The sequence below is a fragment of the Gobio gobio genome (genome assembly GCF_949357685.1).
Source record: "Gobio gobio genome assembly, chromosome: 12".
In the NCBI taxonomy this organism is placed as follows: domain Eukaryota; kingdom Metazoa; phylum Chordata; class Actinopteri; order Cypriniformes; family Gobionidae; genus Gobio; species Gobio gobio.
In genome coordinates, this window is record NC_137105.1 from 6,077,087 (window position 1) to 6,094,386 (window position 17,300).

Consider the following 17,300-nt stretch of genomic DNA (forward strand, 5'->3'; position numbering starts at 1 on the left):
GTAAAGGTAAGGGGCGTGATGTTTCCGACAAACGTGCACTAGGCGGTTAGCGACTCACAACACACTGGGCCAGCTAACCAATCTGAGCCCATCGTGTATTTTTGAGGGACTGGCTTCATACAACCCGGAAAGCATCAGACCGTTTTACAACGAGGGACAGAGCAGTGTAGAATAAAGGTCAAATATATGAAAAATAAGGCAATTTTTTTTAAAACGAAGCATGAACACATGTTACAGTGCACCCCACAAACACAGTCAAGCCTTCAAAAGAATGTGTTTTACCACCCCTTTAAAGGGGTCATGAACTGGCTTTTTAAATTTTTTATACTGTTGTCTGAGGTCAACTTATGACGTTTGCGTGGTTTTTACATTCAGGAACATCCTAGTGAATTAATAGGCTATTTTCTACCCTGGTTTTGAGCCTCTCTCATACAACGCTTGCAACATGTCCAAGTCTGATCCCGAATCGCAGCACAATGAACCAACAACACCTCAAATAAACGATTCTCCAGCCTGTGACAGCATGCAAGTTATGTACGATCTGTAACAATGCAATACTATCACATAGGGCTGGGCGATAAAACGATAACGATATGTATCGCGATAGACACGTAATCGATATCAATAAAAAAATGCATTCGATAAAAGGTTCGATAATTTTTTTTTCTTCGTAGGAAGAAACCAGAGAATGCGAAGCAAGTTTGGCTGCATGAACAAAGGCACTCGCTCGATGGTAACCAAGCAACGTAGGGAGTGACAGGCTAACAGCCAATCAGGTAACTGTATCAGGTTTGGTTGAGCCATATCATTGTCTCTTGTTGGATTCATTCTTCAGTAAACCGAACCGGCGTGGAGAAATAAGTGGAAAATGAGTGCCGCAGCGAGCAAGGAAATTGTTGATTAAACAGGAAAACAAGTCAGCTCGCCAGTATGGCAGTTTTTGGGATTTTTTAAGTCTGACCATAGTCAGACCAATGTCGTCTGCAAATTATGCAAGACTGTCTTGTTTATACTTTCGTCTGGCTCCGCAGCATGAGCCTCGGCTGACAGCGCGCGCACGCCTCGTTCTGTTGGGGAGGAGTTTATTCTCTACGCGCTCGCCGTTTTGCTATTCTTGACTTTGGGTGAATCTGAAATCGCCCCCTTAACCCTCAATCCCTACTCCCTACTTTAATCCACTAATACAGTTCACTTGAAGGAGTGAATGAAAACAAGTGAGCGAATTCGGACGGATAACGTTACACTTGTTATTGCGGTGCAAAGTGGAATACAACCCCAAATCAAAAAAAGTTGGGACAGTATGGAAAACGCAAAAAAAAAGAAAAAAAAGTGATTTCTAAATTTACTTTGACTTGTATTTCATTGCAGACAATATGAACACAAAATATTTCATGTTTTGTCTGGTCAACTTCATGTCATTTGTAAATATGCATCCTTTCCTGTCATTCAGACCTGCAACACATTTCAAAAAAAGTTGGGACAGGAGCAATTTAGGGCTAGTAATGAGGTAAAATGGTTAAATAATGATGTGATTTAAAACAGGTGATGTTAACAGGTGATTGTAATTATGATTTGGTACAAAAGCAGCATCCAAGAAAGGTCTAATCCTTTAGGAGCAAAGATGGGCCGAGGATCGCCAGTTTGCCAACAAATACATGAGAAAATTATTGAAATGTTTGAAAACAATGTTCCTCAAAGAAAGATAGGAAGAGATTTGGATATTTCACATTCAACAGTGCATAACATAATTAAAAGATTCAAGGAATCTGGAGGAATTTCTGTGCGTAAAGGACAAGGGCGCAAGCCTAAACTGAACAACCGTGATCTCCGATCCCTCAGGCGGCACTGCATCAAGAATCGTCATTCATCTATAAGTGATATCACCACATGGGCTCAGGACTACTTTGGCAAACCTTTGTCAAGTACCACAATACGTAGTTACATCCACAAATGCCAGTTAAAACTGTACTGTGCCTAAAGGAAGCCCTATGTTAACAGTGTCCAGAAGCGCCGTCGACTTCTCTGGGCTCGGAGGCATCTGGGATGGACCTTCACACAGTGGAAACGTGTACTGTGGTCAGATGAATCAGCATTTCAGGTATTTTTTGGGAGGAATGGACGCTGTGTGCTCCGGACCAAAGAAGAAAAGGATCATCCAGACTGTTACCAGCAACAAGTCCAAAAGCCAGGGTCTGTCATGGTATGGGGTTGTGTCAGTGCCCTTGGCAAAGGTAACCATTAATGCTGAAAAGTACATAGAGATTTTGGAGCATAATATGCTGCCTTCAAGAAGACATCTTTTCCAGGGACGTTCATGCATATTTCAACAAGACAATGCAAAACCACATTCTGCACACATTACAAAGTCCTGGCTGCGGAGGAAGAGGGTACGGGTACTTGACTGGCCTGCCTGCAGTCCCACCTGTCTCCAATAGAGAATGTGTGGCGCATTTTGAAGCGCAAAATGCGACAACGAAGACCCCGTACTGTTGCCCACCTTAAGACTTGTTTGCAGGAAGAATGGGACAAAATTACACCTGAAACACTTCATCACTTGGTGTCTTCAGTCCCTAAATGTCTTTTAAGTGTTGTGAAAAGGAATGGCAACATTACAAAGTGGTAAATGCTTTACTTTCCCAACTTTTTTTGAAATGTGTTGCATGTCTGAATGACAGGAAAGGATGCATATTTACAAATTACATGAAGTTGACCAGACAAAACATGACATTTTTTTTTTTTTCATATTGTCTGCAATGAAATACAAGTCAAAGAAAATTTAGAAATCACTTCTTTTTTTTAATTTGCGTTTTCCATACTGTCCCAACGTTTTCTGATTTGGGGTTGTAGAATGAGTGCACTCAATAACGTCCACTATCGTTTCGGACACCACTACAAATGGCTGTCCCCTCAAATAGCGCCCTATTTAGGGGTATAGGGGGAGATTTCGGATTCAGCCTTTGAAACATGGAGAGGTAATGTTACTCTGCATCAGTGCAGACAAAGCATCTAAATGGTAACAGTTACAAAGAAATAACGGAGGCACTTCACCTTAATGTTAAGAGATAATTGTTAAGTGTTCTTTAATTTGATTTTAGACTTGTATTTATATTTTAATTATTTGAGTGTTTTCCATGGTTGTGTTGACATTTCTGCCTTTATAACTGAGGGGATCATAATCAGAGGAAGGTTATGTTTATAATAAAAATGTTTAAATGTAAAATATTTTTCTCCTGGTCCTTATTTTAAATAGGTCATAAAAATATCAATATTTATCGATATCGACCGATATGAAACACTTATATCGTGATACAGTTTTCAGCCATATCGCCCAGCCCTACCATATAAAAAACATGTTTTACTCACATTAGTGTGTTGCTTCATTCATGTAATCTCATCCTGACTGCAAATCCAGTCTCTTGTTTACAAACAAATCCGTGGTGAAATGAAGGAACAAACGCGCAATGTCTTCCCCACGTGAGCTGGATATTCATTAAAAATAAAGTTCATCCATGCATTCATAATATTGGAATCCGTATAAAGCTTTTGCGGCATGTTATTTATCTATAACATGTCAGGCACAAGTCGGTGGACGGGGCTACAGAATCAGGCGTACTTCTTCTTCTGTTAAGGCGGTGTTTCACTACACTCTGACATCAAAGCTTGGCACATTCTGAGATCTCTCGTTTGCTGGGCCTGGTGTCAATAAAAGCTTTTCTTTGACTAACAAGGAAGTTTTTAGCTCTGAAACTTACAGGATATTCTTATATTACCATGACCTTTTATATATCAAAGCTCAAGGGAAAGTTGATTTCTCAATTCATGACCCACTTTAATGTTGCTGGAAGAATGTTTGTTCATAAATTTGAGAGAACATTGCCAAAGTTCTGAGAACGTTCCCTGTTAGCTGTTTTACAAACACAACTCTCACCTCCAAATCTTCATCCATATAGTTAAATAAATTGACTTCCAGCAGTAGCAGTTCCCCACGGATCAGGAACACCGGGAGATTCAGTGACAGGAAGAAATCTTTGAACACGGTCAGCTATGAAACAAACTCCTTTTTAATAATCAGTTATATATATTAATAATCAGTGATAGGTAAACTGTAAACGATGCATCACCTCTGCAGGAGCGCTGATGCCCAAACCCAGATTCTCTGACATCACGATGGCAAAGGCCACCCAAGAGGTCAAGCTGTCCGGCACGGTCACCGGGAAGGAAGCCGAGGCAGAATTACTAAAACGGAAGTATTAAAAACAGACATAAATGAGCCAGTTGAATGTGGGAATAAAGACCTTTGGGGGATTTACTGTAAACAATCAAATTTTTTTTGTTAGGTATTATCCTAGTAAAAATCAGCTCAAGGACAGACATATTCTTCCTCATACCTCATATTAGCATCCAGCCAGATCCATGTTTCAGGAAAGTCTTTTCGCGCTGTAGGCTCTTGAAAACCCCCACCGTCCATCTGATTCAGTCCCTCCCCTGCTGTGGAACCCATGAGCATTACTGATAAAATGATTATGAACCAGAATTTTTACATTTTCTTAAGACAAGACACTACAGGCAAAACCATTGTTTCTTTCAGGCAATGGTCAATTTTGAGACTAGTGGAAAGAAAACATCCAAAATACACATTTAAGTGGTGTGCCTCAAAGATCGGTTCTTGGTCCACTACTATTGCCTACAAGATCTTATAGCATGGATGGCGGAAAACTGAAATTCTACCGAAATTGCTTGGCTCTTCCCAGCATCTCTATTCATATTGATGGAGTCCTGGTTAGGCCTTCACTAACTGTTGGGAATCTGGGAGTAATGTTTGATTATAAATTATGTGTTGAATCACCTTGTTAAATCTTGTTTTCTGTACCTTCGCAAACTTGTTCGTACACGTCGTTCGCTTAACAATAAAGATGCTGAAACTGTAATCCAAGCTTTCATAACCTCTAGATTTGACTATTGTAACTCCTTGTTTAGTGGCCTACCTGCTAAATTCCTTACTGTGCCCCTATTATGCCATTTTAAAGTTTCCTAATTTAGTTCTGGAGGTCTCCAACAACAGGTTTACATGCATCAAAGGTCAAAAAACTGTTTCATTTTCTCATAATATTGCACTTGACCACATTGTTCAATGATTCTCAAACGACTCGATGGATGAATCGTTCTCTCTAAATCCTTCCTTTCCACGAGCCTACTCTGCTCTGATTGATCAGATGGCCCAGTCTGTTGTGATTGGTCTACCGCGTCCAGCACGTATTTCAGAAGCTAAACGTCCATTAACATAAGTGAACTCCAGCTCCGTCCGGAGGCTTCCTAAAGCTCAGCGTTTATGCAGACTGTAAAGACAGTAACGATGATGTCACTTTTACACCAATCCCAGCGCGAGTCCGAATCGATGAGGAAACATCGGAAGAACTAGTTATTCAACCCGAACCTTGAGCAGGACGTTTCTCAGTGATGCTACTCAGTTTGAGGTACATTACGAGATGTTTCAACTGTAATTCCTCACCATCAGCATTAACAAGAGTGTGTCCATCAACAAACCTGTGTGTGTGTGTGTATTTTTAATTTAATGCGAAATCAATAAAAACGCATGCGTCAGCCGACCACTAACGTGAATGATTGATGTATCATTCAAGTTTGCAAAACAAATCTGGTTCCATCTGGCTTTATCTTTACTCAAAGTAGTGAGAATGACAATCTGCATTAATAGACACAGTTTAAGGTAATACTGCAGCACACAGCTGATTTACAGTAGTATTTCAGTAGACAGTAATAACACGAGTTAACCGGTTAGCCAGATACCAACACAATATGAAACACAATAAACACATTGTAGAGCACAGCGTCTTCTCGACATGATGCTATCCAGTATCTGCTGTTTAAGGGGGTTCAAGCTTTCCCTGGTGTCTGCGTGCAATAAGTGGACGGGCAATATGCTAATGTTTCGTCTTGACGTCACAATGAAACGGCTTAGGATTTGTTTAAACAACGATTCGTTTAATTGACTCAGAGTCGACTTTTGAGAGACAATAACTAGCGTGACGTCGTCATACGAGTCTGATACTCCTCCATTGGGCTGTGATTATGGGGCGTGTTTCAACCGAACCAGGAAAGAAAATGCCTCTGCACTCATTGGATAGACCTACAACCAATCAGAGCAACGGAGTATGTGACGTGTTGAGCGACGCATAGTTGTCAACAGAACTCAACTGCACACACGCTGGAAGAAGTAGAAGTAGAAGATGAGTGTAAACGGTGTTGTAAAAAGAATTGAAGGATACACGGAGCACTTACCAACACGATCATACATTTTGAGAGAAATAGTAAAGGTGAATGCATATATGAACAAGTTCTCTGTTTAGGACTAGAACGAATTCAACCCAAGCGTTCTTTGGTGACGTGGATGATTACGTTACTGTTGATCATCTGTCCATCATTGTATAAAGCCCGCCCTGACAATTTGATTGGTCTGAACAGCTCTGGTTCAAGAATAGTTGCTCCACAACGGATCAAGTCCAGACCGAACTTCCTGACCTCAAATGTTGTGGGCGGGGCTAAATTTGGCTGGCATCCACGCTAGACAATAACTTTATATATGGTGCAATTTCAGATTTAAAACTTTGCAGGATTTTTTCATTCACTTAGAGCGAAGTTACACACTATGAAAGATAATTTTCAAAAATCCATAATAGGGGCACTTTAATCGCCTGCAAATGTTACAAAACTCTGCTGCTCGCCCTTACATTTGAGCAACAAATGAGCTGGAATACATCTTGCCTTTAGAAAATTTGAGTGGTGCACAACTCGTCGATGTGATGCTACTGTGTTTTGTATGGTTGCCAGGATGTCACTATGTGTGTGTTCTGAGAGGGTTGCTTGGACAGGTTCTTCCTTAAGACTTACGAGACACAGGGAAAAATTGAGCGCTCTCCTGATTCAGCCTGGCATCCGTTAGAACCGTGACACCGCACATCTGCAGAATGAAACAGTATCCATAAACCCTATGCGAAAAAGTGATTTCTGTTCCTGAGATAAAAAATAAAACATCAGATGACATTCATGTGTGTGTGATCTACCATGAATATGGAATACGGATCTCCCATTTTCATGCTGCTGTAATCTGTATGGGTCATCCCTCTGCTATACGACAAAAATTCTTCAAGCACCTGCAAAACACACACACACACACAAAAGATCATGTTGCTGATCTTAGATCAGTTTTTTTGTGATGAGTAGCATCATATGAATAGGACAAGCTGCTCTGGGGTCAGTGTTTGGTTATCACAAACCGGCTATTGTTGTAAATCACATCCAGAACAACAAACTGAAATACACAATGGTGTCTGCACTATCAAACCTGTTCACATAGTTCTGATAAGCACTCGGTTTCTTCCTTTTGTCAACAAGTGAAATCCGGGTGTGGTGTTGGCGTTTGGTTACATAGGATGACTAGCTTTACTTATCATGTGATCTTTTTGTAGGAACAGACAATCGTGTGAAATCCCAAAGATGATTTCCCACACTTTAAACCTCAATACACAGAACGAGATAAGACATCAGGTGAGAAATGTGGAAAACAATGGCTGTCTACATTGCCCAGTGTTGATGTCGCAGATTTTTTTGTAAATGATCTGTAATCTCTAGTAGACCATATTACCTTCTTCTCTGTAATGCCATTGTCTTTGTTGGAATCTATTGTTGCTTTGTCCACCACCAGAATTCCCACCAGAGATCCAGGCTCGGAAACAGAAACGGAGAGAGATACAGATTCTGCTGGCTCGGGATGATCCTTACTCCAGCTCAGAGATACCTGATATGAAGTCAAGATCAAGATCAAGTCAAATGCATTATTATAAGGACATTGCAACCCATTTTACTTCTGTATAATAATATAATATAATATAATATAATATAATATAATATAATATAATATAATATAATATAATATAATATAATATAATATAATATAATATAATATAATATAATATAATATAATATAATATAATATAATATAATATAATTATATAATATGCATATTAAATAATTAAGTATATTAAATAATATGCAAAATAGTATATTTGCATGTCCACATTCTGCCCAATTGCATTTCATGGATTACGTAATTAAATATCACTTAGTTCACTTCAAAATGAAAATGTCCTGATATTTTACTCACCCCCATCTCATCCAAAATGTTCATGTCTTTCTTTCTTCAGTCGAAAAGAAATTAAGTTTTTTGAGGAAAACATTCCAGGATTTTTCTCCATATAATGGACTTCAATGGCGACCAACGGTTGAAGGTCCAAATCAATGCAGTTTCAAAGGAAGGGCTTCAGAGGCTCTGCACGATCCCAGACGAGGAGTAGGGTCTTATCAAAACCATTGGTCATTTTCAAAAACAAAACAAAATTTATATACATTTAACCACGAATGCTCGACTTCAGTGTAGTCCTTCTTCACAGCGTATGACGTCATCACATCGGAAAGGTCACGGCCGTGACGTAGGTACCGACCCAGTGTTAAAACGTACGTGCAAATACTAAATCAAACGGCCTTTACAAAAATAAAGGTGAAACAACGATGTCGAACGATTTTGAAGTTTGAGGAGTTTTTTGGCACTGGGTCGGTACTTCCTCCTATGTCATGTGTGACCTTTCCGGCGTGATGATGTCATATGTCGTGCAGAAGAAGATGTCGTGAAGAAGAAGAACACCGAAGTTGTGCATTTGTGGTTATTTGTGTGTTTTTTTTTTTTTTTTTTTATGAACGATGTTTTTAAATGACCAATGGTTTGTCTAGATAAGACCCTATTCCTCGTCTGGGATCGTGCAGAGCCTCTGAAGCCCTTCCTTTGAAACTGCATTGATTTGGACCTTCAACCATTGGTCGCCATTGAAGTCCATTATGTGGAGAAAAATCCTGGAATGTTTCCCTCTAATTTCTTTTCAACTGAAGAAAGAAAGACATGAACATCTTGGATGAGATGGGGGTGAGTAAAATATCAGGACATTTTCATTTTGTAGTGAACTAATCCTTTAATGAAATATAATTCAAGTAAAATAAATCCTAAATTTTCAGATTTTTTCTGCAATACACTCTTTGTGTTGAACTAAATCATGGCATTTCCTTCTTTCAAAAATAATTGCTTGAACTTTCTGACATCAAATTTAATGTACTGACATCATTTTTTTCAGTTCTGGCTTCGTCACGCTCAATAGTTACATTTTTGTATTAAAGGGGTCATGAACTGGCTTTTTAAATTTTTTTATACTGTTGTCTGAGGTCAACTTATGACGTTTGCGTGGTTTTTACATTCAGAAACATCATAATGAATAAGTAATAGGCTATTTTCTGTCTTGGTTTTGAAGATACGCTCGGTTTCGATGGGCGTGCCGCACTGAAGACTTGGAAGTAAACGCCCACGACTAGGATTGGATAATATTCGCATATTTAATAGGCTTCAGCTCCCCTCAGTACATGTGGGAATTGTTTTGAAAGCGTATGGGGGAAACGCTCACAGGACTCGCAAAATATCTTTATCAAACAAACTCAATGATTCATTTCTCATCCACCCGCGATTGATTGGAATGTAATTTTTGTATTACTTGGCCCTTCCGATCGGTGTATATAACCGCGAACCAAACACACACACACACACAAGAAAGGAATGTTATTTCACTATTTAAGATAGCCCGTCGGCAGCCCTGTAATATGTTTTAGTCCGTCTGAAAAACACATAGCTTCAGGACGTTGGGCTTTGCGAGCCCTGTCCCATAACGTTACAAGTCTGAGTCTGATCACGAATTAACCAATAACGCCTCAAATAAAGGAGCCTGTGACAGCGTGCTAAGGTATGTAATCAATAGATATCAAACGATCTGTAACAATGCAATACTGACACATTAAAAAAAACATGTTTTACTCACATGAGTGTTTGGCACCGTTCCTGTCGGATCCAATATAGAAGGCACAACATTGTGTTTTAATCTCAATATGTCTGCAAATCCAGTCTCGACCTGTATTTTGTTTACAATCGATTTTGCGGTGAAATGAAGCAAATAAACGCGCAATGTCTTACACACGTGAGGTGGAACCGGCATGTGTATTGCTCGGTAGCTCCATGAGTCGGTGGGCGGCTTGAGGCGGCGCTTCTGCATCCTATTACGTCAGTGGTCGACATATTCGGAGATCTCTCGTTTGCCGGGCCTGGTGTCAATAAAATCTTTTCTTTGACTAACAAGGAAGTTTTCAGCTCCGAAACTTACAGGAAATTCTTATATCACAATGAACTTTTATATATCAAAGGAAAGTTGATTTCTCAATTCATGACCCCTTTAAAGTTGACATATTTCAGGATATATTCAGGAAACACTTTAAGAAGAAATATATTGTTTCATTTTCTTACTGTAACTTTTATTATATTAACATTAACCAGCATTGAATTATAGGTATGGAAGATGACCTACAGAAGTTGCCTAAAACCATGACTTTTTAATTAATTGAAGAATAAAATAAATCACATTTATGAATATCCACCCGAACCTCTTCTAAAGTCCAAATTGTTATGTTAAGCTGTGGTGTTTCTGTTGTCCTGAACTCTTACTGTGTTTCTCAGGACTTGTGTGAAAGTAACTTGTAGAGCATCATTGACGATCTCTCCATCTGGAAATGTGTAGTACACCATCACACAAGCCAATGGAGTCCAAGAGTAATCTGTGTTCAGACTGAAGGAGGAGGAAACTACCGTCCCAGCATCCACCACCCGGCCGCGGGACATCACCTACAAAACACAGGCTCATTCTCAGTAATGCCCAAACGATTTACTACTGATATCATTAACAGCACTTAATAGAACTTAATCGTATTAAATGTGCACATGCAGTAGAGCACTTCAAATCTTAAAAGTGTACTGTACTTGCAGTATAAATAATATTAATGAAATAAAAGGCCACTTTAGTGTACTTCGAGAGAGTACACTTTCATGACTTTGTGCTTTTAAAAAGTGCACTCTGTAATAATGGCAAATAAGAAGTACATTGGAATCATGTTTTAATAATCTGTTGTTGTGCTTTACATACATTAAGTACACTGATTTTGATGTGTCGACTAACACACTAAAACACATGAAAGTACTTGATTATAGTGTTATTCAATATTGCATTTAAAGTTAATATATTTTAAATGTACTGAATTACAACTTCATCGTTGGAAATGTGTATTTACTAAATTAATTTATGATACAAATTCACAATTATGACATACTAAATCGAAATTGTGAAATAAAAAGAAAATTAAAACATTTTATCTCATATGACTTATATGTCACAATTAAGACTTTTTGTCACAATTTTGTCTATTTATCTCATAATAATGACTTTTGTCATATTACTTTTTTGTCATAATTTCCCCTTTTTATGTCAACATGACATACAAAGTCAAAATTTGACTTTTTGTTCTAATTAAAATTTAAAAAAGCAATTTTATGTTAATTATGACAAAAGTAAAAAATGATGGGTAACACTTTACAAATAAGGTTCATTAGTTAACATTAGTTAACTACAATAGTTAAAGCATTTATTTATCTTTGTTAATGTTAATTTCAATATTTACTAATACATTATTAAAATCTTGTTAACATTAGTTAATGCACTGTGAACTAACATGAACAAACCATGAACAGCTGGATGTATGAACTAAAGTTAACAAAGATTAACAAATACAGTAACAAATGAACTGCTCATGGTTAGTTCATGTTAGATAATTAACTAATGTTAACAAATGAAACCCTATTGTAAAGTGTTACCAAATTATGACAGTGTGTCATAATTTTGATATTTTATGTCAACTAAGATTTACCAAAACAATTTTTTCTTATGTGGTGGAAATAGGCTTCCATGTTAAACGGACGTATTATCCCTTGATGGAAAGTACTTACAAGGTAGTGGAATTTGGTCAGGTTAAAATTGCTCTGCAGAGTCAAGAACAGCGGCTGTCCGACCTGCAAAAGTCACCCTGTCAGTGAAAACTCAGTGAAAACAAAAATAACAGCAGGATATATACAGTACAAGCTGCTTGAGTACCTGAGGCTCGCTCTCTCTGTGAAGCTGTATGTAGGATCTACTCGGTGAAGAATAACTCCTGTAGAGCTGAAGATGCTGAACTGTGTCTTCAAACCGGGCCTGAAACCAACATCAAGAGGAAGCACTGCTTAGTGCTCAGCTGCATCCCAATTTACATACTTCTACTATGCATAATCAAGGCCATTGAAAAAGTGGATGAAGGGTTCGCACCTCTATATCAAGCGTGTCAACGCTGTCAGAGAGCTGAACCCAAAAGGACATCACCCCATCAGCAGTAACAGGAAGCTCGATATCTGGGGAGAAGCTGGGCGTCAGTGTGCTGTTCATGTGAGGCAGGGATTCCTCCGTCTTCCACATCCACGTGGAGGGGCTGAACTCGTGCTGGGTCACCACCAGCTGCACACTTCTGCTCTGATCTTCAGCCGTCAGGGGCTGCTTGTCATAGGTGCTTAACTTCACCTTGTAAAACAGAACATTAAAAAAAAAAAAGAGTGAATCTCATGAATAAATGAATACAACCTGTTGGTCATGTCTGGGTCATATTTCAGTAACTGACCAACTATCTAGCTAACTAAATAAATAAATATTGCATATTCAAGTTTTTTGCATAATGACATTATTGTCATGGCAATTAAATAAATAAAAAATAGAACATTCTTTCGTTTAGAGAAAATTAAGCATATTCTTTAGAACATTACAGTTTTTGCATTGTGACATTATTTTCATGACAACTAAGCGTGTTGTATATAAATATGTTATATTATATGATATATTAGCCTATTTAAATACTGCCATTTATGTGAAAATAATTATATTTGATTTAAATGCTGTCGTTAATGTGAAAATAATTATATTTTATTTAAATAATGCCATTTATGTGAAAAATAATTATATTTGATTTAAATACTGTAATTCATGTAAAACAATTATATTTTATTTAAATACTACCATTAATGTGAAAATAATTATATTTTATTTAAATACTACCATTAATGTGAAAATAATTATATTTTATTTAAATACAGGAATTAATGTAAAAATTATATTTGATTTAAATACTGACATTTATGTGAAAATAATTATATTTTTATTTAAATACTATAATTAATGTAAAACAATTATATTTGATTTAAATACTGAAATGTATGTGAAAATAATTATATTTGATTTAAATACTGTAATTAATGTAAAACAATTATATTTGATTTAAATACTGACATTTATGTGAAAATAATTATATTTGATTTAAATACTGCCATTAATGTGAAAATAATTATATTTTATTTAAAGACTGCCATTTATGTGAAAATAATTATATTTGATTTAAATACTGTAATTAATGTAAAACAATTATATTTTATTTAAATACTGACATTTATGTGAAAATAATCATATTTTATTTAAATACTGTAATTAATGTAAAAATTATATTTGATTTAAATACTGTCTTTAAAGTGAAAATAATGATATTTTACATAAATACTGCCATTCATGTAAAAATAATAATAATAATAATAATTTAAATACTGTCATTGTGAAAATAACTATATTAAAGGGGTCCTATAATGCCCCTTTTTACTAGATGTAAAATAAGTCTCTGAAGTCCCCAGTGTGTGCATGGGAAGTTTTAGCTCAAAATACCCCACATATCATTTTTTTTATAGCATGATAAAATTCTTTTTGAGGGTGAGCAAAAAGTTTTGTGTGTCCCTTTAAATGCAAATGAGCTTAGGAGGGCGGAGCTTCGATTTACCTCACACACTGAAAATGTCAGAAACTGTTCAGCCTTTTATGTTCAAACCGGAGTCAGACAATGATGGAGAGACTCAAGAAGAAGTGACATGTAGAATGAGACTGGACGTTTTTGAATGGTTAGTTGATGAATTTATGGCTGATGTGTGGAGTTATTATCTTCAAGTCATTGATTAGCATATTCGGTCATGATAATCTATAAATTGCTCCCGTGGGAACTGTTGTAAAATGCTTTCAGAGCCAGAAAATATATGCTTATAGCCATTCAAATAATGTTACAATACAATAAACCTTAATGTTTCTAAAAATAGGCTTAAGTTTTATGTCAAATATAATTTCTTATTTGTCCCTTTGATTTTTAGGGTGAAGCCTGATTTTGTTCTTCAAGTCTGGTCCTAACTTTTTAAAGTCAGTCAGATAAAAAAGTTAGATTACCCCTAGGTTAACTGCTAGTTGGTCAAACTAGTTTTAACATTAACCGAAATGTAATGCTATTGTTTTTCCTTCTGTCTTTACTCTTTACCTGAGCAATGAAGGTCATGGAGGGTTTAATGATTTGTGGATGTTGCAGAAACTCGATATTATATTTATTATTCACAATAGAAACCATTCCGCTGCTGTTGTACGTTAAACCTACAGGCAGAGGAATTAAAAACATCTCAAATGAAATCTGAAAAGCATATTCATCTGTTTATTCATTCGCATGCAATTAAGTCGGTTAAAGTTATTTATGTTTGATAGCTGGGTACATAAACAGGACGGGACACACCTGTAACACCCTCTGTGACGCTCACGGTAATGTTGATATATTCACTTGGCCAGTATCCTTCATAATATGAATTCATGTAATCACCAGAGAGTGTGTCCAATGACACATCAAACGTGATGTCAGCAGAGCCGTCAATCTGCACCACAAACAGTAAATCCGGTTAACAGTTAAACAAACTTTAACTTTAAAATTCAACCGTTTGAATTCAAACGTTACTCACCGTTTCCTCGTGTTCGTGACGTCTATCAAGGCCATTGAATACATGAATATATGTCACAGACATCAGCCCACTGACAGGCTTCCCATAAAAATATCTGAGGACAAACGAAAAAGTATCCTTTTTGTGTTTCTTATGAATAATAGAAGTATTGTTCAGGGCAAAAACTCACTTTGCTGTGACTGTCCCTGTCAGTGTTTCTTCATAATACAGGATGGAGGGAACGTTCACTTTCACCTCGAATCTAGGAAGCGCTGTAAACGTAGGCTACATTAAAGATTAATGTCTCGAAACATTGATTATATTATAAAAGATAAGTATCTCATGTAAAATCTCACCATAGTAGTCCACAATAAACTCTCTCTCATGTACAACATCCTGCGTGTCCAAAACAACAGTGTTAGAATTGTTTAAAGAACAATAAAGCTGAAATTAGGCCCGTTCACACCAAGGACGATAAAGATATAGCCTAGTTCTAAAAAATGTTCTCAATATTAAACGCCACAGCTATTACGCTAACGTAAAAATATACCGTTGGAATCACTTTTAGAAAGATTTTATCCAGCTGATGAAAGATAAAAACATTGACAGCCAATCAGAATCCATCCTGAGTTAAGATCTCGAGCATTTAAAATGGCAGACAAGCACACGCATAGAATAAACAGAACGATATTGTCCATGGTGTGGACGCTAAATAATATAGTATCTTTATAGATATTGTTCTTGGGGTGAACGAGCCTTAATACAGTAGTTATGGTTCTTGGTGTGAATGGGCCTTCAAGGATTAGTTCACCCAAAAATGAAAATTAACCCATAATTTATTCACCCTCAAGCCATCCTTGGTGTATATGAAAAAAATATCCCGTCTCTTCCAAGGTTTATAAGCTGACAAGGGAGTGAATAGTACCTGGGATTTTCAAGCTCAAAAAAGTGGGTTAATAAAGGCCTTCTGAAGTGTTTTGTAAGAAAAATATCTTGCGTTTTGTAACTTTATAAACTATAAATCACTGGCTTCCAGTAATGTACGTGAGTCGAGTTCCGTGGAAAGAGTGACCTCTGACCTGATGCATGACGTATTGACGAATGTGGAAAATCTGAGTGTGGCGAGCAGCGGGGCTGAGGGACTGTGAGAGCGGGACGTCTCACGGAGTAAACGGGAGTATAAAGGACGAGCGACGACAGTGAAGGACGAGAGAGGACCAGGCCTGGATTTTAAGTTGTGTTTTGTTTACGTTCTGTTATGTGCGTGCACGGCAGTCGTCCGTGAGGGGCTGCCGCTTTTACTTTCATTTCGTGTGTATTATTTTATTAAAGTCTGTTGAACGTTCACCGGTTCCCGCCTCCTTCTTCCCACACAAACAAACTACGTTACATTGGTGCCGAAACCCGGGAGTAGACATGTGCCATTTCTTACGAATTGTTCAGATTTTAGAATGCATTTTAAGAATACTTTACCCATCAACCGTTTAAAATGAACAATACCCTGCGCACTGATGTAAACAAAACCCAACGTGCATGAGCCGAGCACATGGCGGATTGAGTGAAGGACATGCCCTGAATGAAACGCACATTCACTCTCTGACAGCAGAGGGCGCTGACGGAACAGCAGAAATTTCCCCGGTAATTCTCGTAAACAAAACCTAATACTTAATACTTAAAGACTTAAGGCTATTCATTTTCAAACTTAAACATTTTATATTTTAATCTGGACTAAATGACATGCCCTAGATATTGTTTGAATATGTTCTGATTGTTATTCAGTCACACACTTTACAATAAGGCTCTATTATTTAACATTAGTTCATGCCAATGACAATGAAAAATACTTCTAAAACGTGTATTAAATGTAAATTTCAGAATTTAATAACACATTATTAATATCAAAAGTTGTAACTGTATTATTTAATGGACCTGAGCTAACTGACTAACAGTTGCTTTTTATTAAAGCATTATAAAAAATAATAACTGTAAAAATTTAGTTATTCGCTCTTTGTTGATGTTAATGCATTAACTAGTGAGACCGTGTAAAATTGTTACCTATTGTTCTTTATAATTCTTTTGGACTTTAATCTGTTTTAAATATTTGTTTACTTTATACATTTTTGTGTATTGCTTTATTGTATTTAAATGTTTGATTCTTTTTGTTATAAGAAACTTATTAAACCTGTTATAGTATGACAACATTTTTTTGCAACAAATTTCAATACCGTGATAAAAGCTTCAGCAATTAATCGCAACATGAAAATTTGATATCGGCACATGCCTACCCGGGGGGAAGTAGGGACATGCTGTCGAAGAGCCCTCGCTGCTGAGGGGAATCGTGGTGCTGAGGAGGTCAGGCAGCGCGGATGGATGAAGACCGCGAGGGGCTGCCCGAGGCGGTGGTGCTGGAACTCGCTGCCGTGCCCCTGGGTCGAGGTGGGGTGGCTGCCGTCCGAGAGGGAGCGGAGGAGTCACCGGCGCTTGCCGTGAGCCAGAG

At 37.3% G+C, this 17,300-nt stretch overlaps 1 protein-coding gene across 1 annotated transcript in view; it reads right to left on the minus strand.

The window, feature by feature from the left end:
* Window positions 1–17,300, minus strand: part of cd109 (CD109 molecule) — a 40,017-nt gene that overhangs the window by 15,341 nt on the left and 7,376 nt on the right. Inside the window, exons 6-20 of the mRNA XM_079830354.1 lie at window positions 15,160–15,199; window positions 14,994–15,075; window positions 14,825–14,918; window positions 14,605–14,740; window positions 14,359–14,468; window positions 12,294–12,542; window positions 12,084–12,182; window positions 11,939–12,001; window positions 10,607–10,783; window positions 7,661–7,813; window positions 7,080–7,169; window positions 6,907–6,976; window positions 4,389–4,488; window positions 4,122–4,236; window positions 3,929–4,042 (exon numbers count right to left, since the gene is read on the minus strand). Coding sequence (XP_079686480.1) covers window positions 3,929–4,042; window positions 4,122–4,236; window positions 4,389–4,488; window positions 6,907–6,976; window positions 7,080–7,169; window positions 7,661–7,813; window positions 10,607–10,783; window positions 11,939–12,001; window positions 12,084–12,182; window positions 12,294–12,542; window positions 14,359–14,468; window positions 14,605–14,740; window positions 14,825–14,918; window positions 14,994–15,075; window positions 15,160–15,199 — 1,692 coding nt within the window. The remainder of the gene's footprint in view (window positions 1–3,928; window positions 4,043–4,121; window positions 4,237–4,388; window positions 4,489–6,906; window positions 6,977–7,079; window positions 7,170–7,660; window positions 7,814–10,606; window positions 10,784–11,938; window positions 12,002–12,083; window positions 12,183–12,293; window positions 12,543–14,358; window positions 14,469–14,604; window positions 14,741–14,824; window positions 14,919–14,993; window positions 15,076–15,159; window positions 15,200–17,300) is intronic.